This window comes from Rhincodon typus, chromosome 44 (genome assembly GCF_021869965.1).
Source record: "Rhincodon typus isolate 14 chromosome 44, sRhiTyp1.1, whole genome shotgun sequence".
Classification (NCBI taxonomy): Eukaryota; Metazoa; Chordata; class Chondrichthyes; order Orectolobiformes; family Rhincodontidae; genus Rhincodon; species Rhincodon typus.
Window position 1 is genome coordinate 2,021,286 of NC_063375.1, and position 8,397 is coordinate 2,029,682.

An 8,397-nucleotide genomic window follows, 5' to 3' on the forward strand; every position below is an offset into this window, starting at 1 on the left:
GACCCTCCGACAGCGCCCCGCTCCCTCGGCGCCGACCCTCCGACAGCTCCCGCTCCCTCGGTACTGACCCTCTGACAGTGCGGCACTCCCTCTGTAATGCAGGGCACTGGGATAGTGCTTGGATTTAGTTGTGGAATGGAATCAAGAGAGGGTAACTGAGTTTGGAGAAACGTAGCCTGGGGTTTGTCTTGGTGGGAGATTGAGGGCTTCGGTTTTATGGAGAAGCTGGAGACGTTTTTTTTAAATTGAAGCATAGGAGATTGTGGGGAGACCTTAAGACGTTTCATTAAATTATGAGGGGCATGGATAGTACGAATAGTCAAGGTCTTTTCCCTGATGTAGCCGTGTCCAAAGCTAGAGGGGCATAGGTTTAAGGTGAGAGGGGAGAGATTTAAAAGGGACCTGAGGGGCAACATTTTCACACAGAGGGTGGCGCGTTAATGGAACGAGCTGCATGTGTGAATGTGGGTAGTTGCAACATTAAAAAGACATTTGGACAGACGCTTGAATTTAAAAGGTTTAGAGGGATATGACCCAGGTGGGACTAGTTCAGTTAGGGAAACCTGGCCAGCATGGACGAGTTGGGCCGAAGGGCCTCATTTCCGTGCTGCACAACTCTGCGACGAGGTTTCGAGGGGGGCTGGTGGGAGAGAGAGAGAGAGTGAGTGAGAGAGAAATGAGTCTTGGGAGAGAGGGGCCTGGTCTTGCGATGGGCGGGGGGGGTGTGGATTGGGGCATGGAGAAATGGGCAATTGAGATGCAGATGATGGATCGATGGGAGGGAGAAACGGTGGGGTGGGGGGCCCCCTGGAGGAAATTGGAGAGGGATTTGCTGATCCAGCAGAAAGGTGCCTGAGAAGGAATCTCCCGGGAAATTCTCCCAGGGTATCTCCCTGTCGGAGGGGGAGGTGATGGCCTAGTGTGTTATCACTGGGCTGTTAATCCAGAGACACCCAGACAACGTTCCGGGGACCCGGGTTCGAATCCCGCCAGGGCAGATGGTGGAATTTGGATTGAATAAAATTAAGAATCTAATAGTGACCGTGAATCCATTGTCAATTGTTGGAGAAACCCATCTGGTTCACTGAAACAGCCATCCATGCCTGGTCTGGCCTACATGTGACTCCAGACCCATAGCAACATGGCTGACTCTTAGCTGCCCCGTGGGCAATTAGAGATGGGCAATAAATGATGGCCTGGCCCAATGACGCCCTCATCCTGTGAACGAATAAAGATTTAACAAGAAATGCCGAGCCAGCCCATTCGGTGCCCACCCCACCCCCCCACATCACTGGCTCGGAGCTGGCACCACCCTCGCTTTGGTGAACACCCATCCCTGGTGTTTTGAAGGCAGGAGCGACGTGCCATCTGCCTGGAGCCCCACTCTACCTGGCGGGGTTGGCGTAGGACCTGCGGCGCCCCTTTGCCTGGCAGTAGACGTCTGGCGGCAACAGCGTCCAGCCTTGGCTCCAGCCGAGGGCCTGCCCGCTTCTGCCGGCGTCGCGGGCACAGGGCACCGTCGTTCGGTCACCGCACGGTGTGGTCGTGAAGTCTGGGGTGGGGGGCAAACGGGGGGTGGGGGAAGAGGACACCATCAGAGAAGCAGGCTGCTCTGCCCATCGGGTCTGTTCCTTCCCTCAACTCCACTCTCCCACCTTCTCTTCCCTTGGGTTCCCCACCCACCCATCTCAGCCTTGGAAATACTTTAATGACCCAGCCTTCCCTGTGCCCCACCCCTCCACTCCCCTCAGGGAGAAGAAATTCCTCCTCATCTCATGTCTGTCAATGCTCTGGAGATATTCCCCTCTGGTCCCTCGAGAGAGTAAACATCTCCACATCTCCCCTGTCAAGTCTTCCCCCTCCAACTAAGAATCTAGACTAGCCATTGACTTCAGAAAGAAAGGAGGAGACTACGTCCCCATCTACATCGAAGCAATGGATGTTGAGAGGGGGCAAGAGTGTCAACTTGCTAGGAGTGACGATAATGGACAACCTGTCCTGGCCTTCCCATTTAGATGCGAGTCAAGAAGGCACAACAAATCCTCTGATATAACAAGGTGTAGAGGTGGATGAACACAGCAGGCCAAGCAGCATCATAAGAGCAGGAAGGCTGACGTTTCGGACCTAGACCCTTCATCTGATAAAGGGTTTAGGCCCGAAACATCAGCCTTCCTGCTCCTCTGCTGCTTGGCCTGCTGTGTTCATCCAGCTCCACACTTTGTTATCTCAGATTCTCCAGCATCCGCAGTTCCTACTATCTCTGATACAACAAATCCTCTTCTTCCTTAGGCGGCTCGGGAAATTTGGCCACGCCCATAAGGTCCCTCCCCAACTTCTACAGACACACTATTGAAAGTCTGCTGCCTGGGTGCATAACGGCCTGGTATGGCAACTGCCCTGTCCAGGACCGTGAGAAACTACAGAGTAAAATGCCCAGACCATCATGGCAGCCAACCTTCCCATCCATTGGCTCCATTTACAATTCTCGTTGCCATAGAAAGGCTGCCAACATCATCCCACCCCAGTAAGTGCTCTCTTCCATGAGGCAGTAGGTACAGAAGCGTGAACACACGCACTCACAGGTTCAAGAACAGGTTCCTTCCCTGCCATTACTAGACTGCAGAATGAACCTCTCTAACTTCAAACAACGTTGATCTTGCTAATGCTGATTTTCCTTTGTACACCTCCTGTGCACCGTGCGATCCTTATCTCCGTGTTTGCAAATGATCTGCCTGCCCTGCTTGCAAAACAATGCTCTTCACTGTACTGAAGGAGGAGGAGGTGTTAGCAATTCTGGAAGGTGTGAAAATAGATAAGTCCCCTGGGCCAGATGGGATTTATCCTAGGATTCTCTGGGAAGCTAGAGAGGAGATTGCAGAGCCTTTGGCTTTGATCTTTATGTCGTCATTGTCTTCAGGAATAGTGCCAGAAGACTGGAGACTAGCAAATGTTGTCCCCTTGTTCAAGAAGGGGAGTAGAGACAACCCTGGTAATTATAGACCAGTGAGCCTTACTTCGGTTGTGGGTAAAGTGTTGGAAAGGATTATAAGAGATAGGATTTATAATCATCTAGAAAGGAATAATTTGATTAGGGATAGTCAACACGGTTTTGTGAAGGGTAGGTCGTGCCTCACAAACCTTATTGAGTTCTTCGAGAAGGTGACCAAACAGGTGGATGAGGGTAAAGTGGTTGATGTGGTGTATTTGGATTTCAGTAAAGCGTTTGATAAGGTTCCCCATGGTAGGCTATTGCAGAAAATACGGAGGCATGGGATTGAGGGTGATTTAGCGGTTTGGATCAGAAATTGGCTAGCTGTAAGAAGACAGAGGGTGGTGGTTGATGGGAAATGTTCATCCTGGAGTTCAGTTACTAGTGGTGTACCTCAAGGATCTGTTTTGGGGCCACTGCTGTTTGTCATTTTTATAAATGACCTGGATGAGGGCATAGAAGGATGGGTTAGTAAATTTGCGGATGACACCAAAGTCGGTGGAGTTGTGGATAGTGCGGAAGGATGTTGTAGGTTACAGAGGGACATAGATAAGCTGCAGAGCTGGGCTGAGAGGTGTCAAATGGAGTTTAATGCGGAAAAGTGTGAGGTGATTCACTTTGGAAGGAGTAACAGGAATACAGAGTACTGGGCTAATGGTAAGATTCTTGGTAGTGTGGATGAGCAGAAAGATCTCGGTGTCCATGTGCATAGATCACTGAAAGTTGCCACCCAGGTTGATAGCGTTGTTAAGAAGGCGTACAGTATGTTAGGTTTTATTGGTAGAGGGATTGAGTTTCGGAGCCATGAGGTCACGTTGCAGCTGTACAAAACTCTGGTGCGGCCGCACTTGGAGTATTGCGTACAGTTCTGGTCACCGCATTATAGGAAGGATGTGGAAGCATTGGAAAGGGTGCAGAGGAGATTTACCAGGATGTTGCCTGGTATGGAGGGAAGGTCTTATGAGGAAAGGCTGAGGGTCTTGAGGCTGTTTTCGTTAGAGAGAAGAAGGTTAAGAGGTGACTTGATAGAGACATACAAGATGATCAGAGGATTAGATAGGGTGGACAGTGGGAGCCTTTTTCCTCGGATGATGATGGCTAGCACGAGGGGACATAGCTTTAAATTGAGGGGTGATAGATATAGGACAGATGTCAGAGATAGGTTCTTTACTCAGAGAGTAGTAAGGGCGTGGAATGCCCTGCCTGCAAAAATAGTAGACTCGCCAACTTTAAGGGCATTTAAATGGTCATTGGATAAACATATGGATGATAATGGAATAGTTTAGGTTAGATGGGCTTCAGATTGGTTTCACAGGTCGGCGCAACATCGAGGGCCGAAGGGCCTGTACTGCGCTGTAATGTTCTATGTTCTATGCTTTGTGCCCTATTCCTTTTGAAGTGAAGGCCGACGGTCCATTTCCCTTCCTCAATACTGACTGGACCTTGGTGCCAAAAGGAATTTGGGATGAAATTGGCAGCGTTCTTGGCAGACAGAGAGCAGGGAAAGTTCCCTACGCGCTCACCGCTGATCCATCCTCTGTAACATTGTCTGACTGCACCCCAGTCTCAGCTCACCAGCTACCGAAACCCCCTTCCCAGGTCCTTGTGACCTGCACAGCCCAACCGCTCCTGATGCTGCAGCCTGACCCTCCCCACAACCAGGAGGTCACATCATACTCTCATAATCCCCTGCCTTCACTCTGACTGAGGCCAGGTCTGGCATCATTCCCTATCTCTGTCACCTCCTCCAGCCCCCTACACCGCCCCTCCCCATCTCCGTCACCTCCTCCAGCCCCCTACACCGCCCCTCCCCATCTCCGTCACCTCCTCCAGCCCCCTACACCGCCCCTCCCCATCTCCGTCACCTTCTCCACCACTTACACCCCCTTCCTATTTCTGTCACCCCCTACAGCCCTGCACACCAGCTCCCGATCTGTCACCCCCTCCAGCCCCCTGCACCGCCTCCCTATCTCCGTCACCCCCTCCAGCCCCCTGCACCCCCTCCCTATCTCCGTCAGCCCCTCCAGCCCCCTGCACCACCTCCCTATCTCCGTCAGCCCCTCCAGCCCCCTGCACCCCCTCCCTATCTCTGTCACCTTCTCCAGGCACCTACACCCCCTCCCTATCTCTGTAACAGTCTTCGAAATTGACAACACTCTCTATCTCTACCAGATCCCACAACTGTACCCAATCTCTGCACTCTTCCAATTCTTGGCCCATGAATATTCCTGATACTTCCTACTCTCCCATTGGCTGCTGTCCCTTCCTGTCACTCAGTCAACTCTCCCCTCCCACCCCAGGGCCCTGAGTTACTGACTGTATCCCTACTGATGTTAATCCCTCTCCCTCACACTGTCACTCAGTAACCCCTCCTCCCCACCCTCCCCCCAGCACCCTGTGTTACTGACTGTATCCCTACTGATGTTAATCCCTCTCCCCCAGCGCCCTGTGTTGTGGGTGTGGTACTGGTACCGTGTGGGTAGATCATTGCTCTCTGGGTCTCGTTCTTCGTGTTGTCCGTCAGTGCCCAGCGATGGTACCCGTGACTCCGCCTCGCTGGCTCCCCTTCTGGGAATTCTGTCCTGACGCTCAGCCCCTGATTGGCATTGGCAAACCGGTGCTCCAGGTCGATGAGCTGAGTGTCCTTGAGGTGGGACAGACCCAGAAACACTGAAGTGAAGCATCATTCCAAACAGTGTTCCCTCCCCATCATCATCCTAACCTGCCAGAAAACAGGAGTAATGCCTGGGTTTGATTCCAGTCTGTAACTCCCTCCCGGGGTATCTGTTATTCTGTATATAAACGCACCCCCCCCACCAAACCCCTCGATTAGATTCCAGTCTGTAACTCCTTCCCGGGGTATCTGTTATTCTGTATATAAACCACCCTGAACCCCTCGATTAGATTCCAGTCTGTAACTCGCTCCTGGGGATCTGTTATTCTGTATATAAACCACCCTGAACCCCCTCGATTAGATTCCAGTCTGTAACTCCTTCCTGGGGATCTGTTATTCTGTATATAAACCACCACGAACCTCCTTGGTTAGATTCCAGTCTGTAACTCCCTCCCGGGGATCTGTTACTTACCTCTTCCAGATTTATGGTGGGAGTTGGTAATCTCTTCATGAACCCCACCCTGCGCACCACAAGAGGGGCCACTTCGCCAGGGGCCAGCGGGTAGTCTGAGGGCAACATTCCCGTCAGTTCCTGGTGTGAAGTAATGACAGATTAATCTGGCATTCTGTTCCAGAAATTTAGGAACGAAATCAAATGTCGCTGAGGATCATTTAATGTCACTCTGGGAATAGGAACAAGTGAGAAGTGCAAACAGCAGAAATTCTTTAAACATAGAACGGCACAGCACAGGAACGGGCCCTTCGGCCCACAATGTTGTGCCAAACATGACGCCTAATTAAACTAATCCCTTCTGCCTGCCCCTGGCCCCTATCCCTCCATACCTTGCATATTCATGTGCTTATCTAAAAGCCCCTTAAATGCCCCTATCATGTCTGCTTCCCCTTGCAGGGCGTTCCACACTCTGTGTACAAAACTTGCCCCTCACATCTCCTTTGAGCATTCCCCCACTCTCACCTTGAAGGCATGCCCCCTTCGTATCAGACATTTCAACTCTGGGAAGAAAGATTCTGACCATCAACCCTATCTACACATCTCATAACGTTATTGATTTCTACCAAATCTCCTCTCAGCCTCCCTGCTCCAGAGAAAACAACCTGAGTTTTTCTAGCCTCTCCTTCTCGCTCATACCCTCTAACCACAGCAGCATCCTGGTAAATCTCTTCTGCACCCTCTCCAAAGCCTCCACATCCTTCCTGTAAAGTGGCGAACACAATACTCTAAGTTAGGCCTAAAGCCTTACAAAGCTGCAACACAACATCCTGACTGTTGTACTCAATTCTCTGGCCAATACAGGCAAGCATGCCATATGAGATAACAAGGTGTGGAGCTGGATGAACACAGCAGGCCAAGCAGCATCAGAGGAGCACTACGGCTGACGTTTTGGGCCAAGACCCTTCTTCAGCATGCCATATGCTTTCTTTACCGTCCTATCTACTTGTGTGTCCAATTTCAGGGAGCTATGGACTTGAACCCCAAGATCCTTCTGTACATCAATGCTGCTCAGGGTCCTACCATTAACTGTATACTTTTCCTTAATGTTTGATCTTCCAAAGTGCAGCACCTGACACTTACCCGGATTAAACTCCATCTGCCATTTCTCCGCCCATATCTGCAGCTGATCTACATCCCACTGTATCCTTTGACAACGTTTTACACTATCCACAACTCCCCTGATCCTTTTATCGTCTGCAAACTTACTAACCCACCCATCTACCTTTTCATCTAAGTCACAAATAATCCAAGTCATATGTATAAATCACTTCAGGGACTCAAGCCCAATATCCATCACATGCCACAGAGAAGCGCCGAGGGAGCGGGGCACTGTCGGAGGGTGAGCGCCGAGGGAGCGGGGCACTGTCGGAGGGTGAGCGCCGAGGGAGCGGGTGCTGCTGGAGGGTCTCAGTGCCTGAAGCTGATGTTAACAAAGGCAGTATGTTGGTTTCTACAGTTGATGAGCTGACACAGCAACTGGTCTCAGTGACCGAGTAGAAACTGGGGAGGAATTCCTTCCCTGCGTTGAATATGACACCAAAGACGGTTACTTGGAGAGAGACCAACTCCTGGGTGCAGGATTGGGATCAGGACCTAGAAGCAACAGCTTCAGTCTTCCTGATATTTGATGGGGATTGGATGTCGGAGAATCCCGAAATGGTGGTGGGCTCGGGAGTGGGATTGGTGATTGTGTGCTGTTATTCGTCACTGTTTCCGAGGAAACAGACACTGTGTTTTCAGATAATGTCAGGGACAGGGAGCATGTCAATGACGAAAATCAGGGGATCATGGGAATGGTGTCTCCAGAGGGAGACATGCAGTGGGAGGATGAGAGGCCATGGCCGGGGATTCTGGCTCAGCCCCTGGTGAGACCAGAGGATAGAGCAAAGGATTTGGTGCGGGTGGGTGTGTGATGGGACCCCCTCACTCACAGCTTCCCGCAGGCAGAGCTCCCTCAGCTCCACCATTTTCCTCCTCAGCGTCTCCTCGATTGCCTGCTGTCGCTCAGCCAATTCCCTCATCCTCTCCGTCTTCAGCTTCACTGCCTTTGTATAGCGCTGACAACCTGCTGAACAACGATAGGGCACTGTCAATGCTGCCTGAGGAGCAGCATCTTACCTGTTGCTTCAGTCTGGTCCACTGTGCTCCATTCCAGCCCAGTCCGCTCCCGCCCAAACCAGACCAGTCCGCTCCCGCCCAGACCAGACCAGTCCGCTCCCGCCCAGACCAGACCAGTCCGCTCCCGCCCAGACCAGACCAGTCCGCTCCCGCCCAGACCAG

General features: G+C 51.6%; 1 protein-coding gene across 4 annotated transcripts in view; it reads right to left on the reverse strand.

Annotated features, from left to right (window-relative positions):
* Positions 1 to 8,397, reverse strand: part of LOC109930008 (FERM domain-containing protein 4B-like) — a 24,048-nt gene that overhangs the window by 9,805 nt on the left and 5,846 nt on the right. For 2 of the 4 annotated variants that reach the window (XM_048619891.1, XM_048619890.1), the window contains exons 4-7: positions 8,049 to 8,182; positions 6,076 to 6,195; positions 5,462 to 5,633; positions 1,390 to 1,552 (exon numbers count right to left, since the gene is read on the reverse strand). In XM_048619891.1, coding sequence (XP_048475848.1) covers positions 1,390 to 1,552; positions 5,462 to 5,633; positions 6,076 to 6,195; positions 8,049 to 8,182 — 589 coding nt within the window. Of the gene's footprint in view, positions 1 to 1,389; positions 1,553 to 5,461; positions 5,634 to 6,075; positions 6,196 to 8,048; positions 8,186 to 8,397 lie in introns of all 4 variants that reach the window. The other 2 variants (XM_048619889.1, XM_048619888.1) reach the window with 1 other exon arrangement.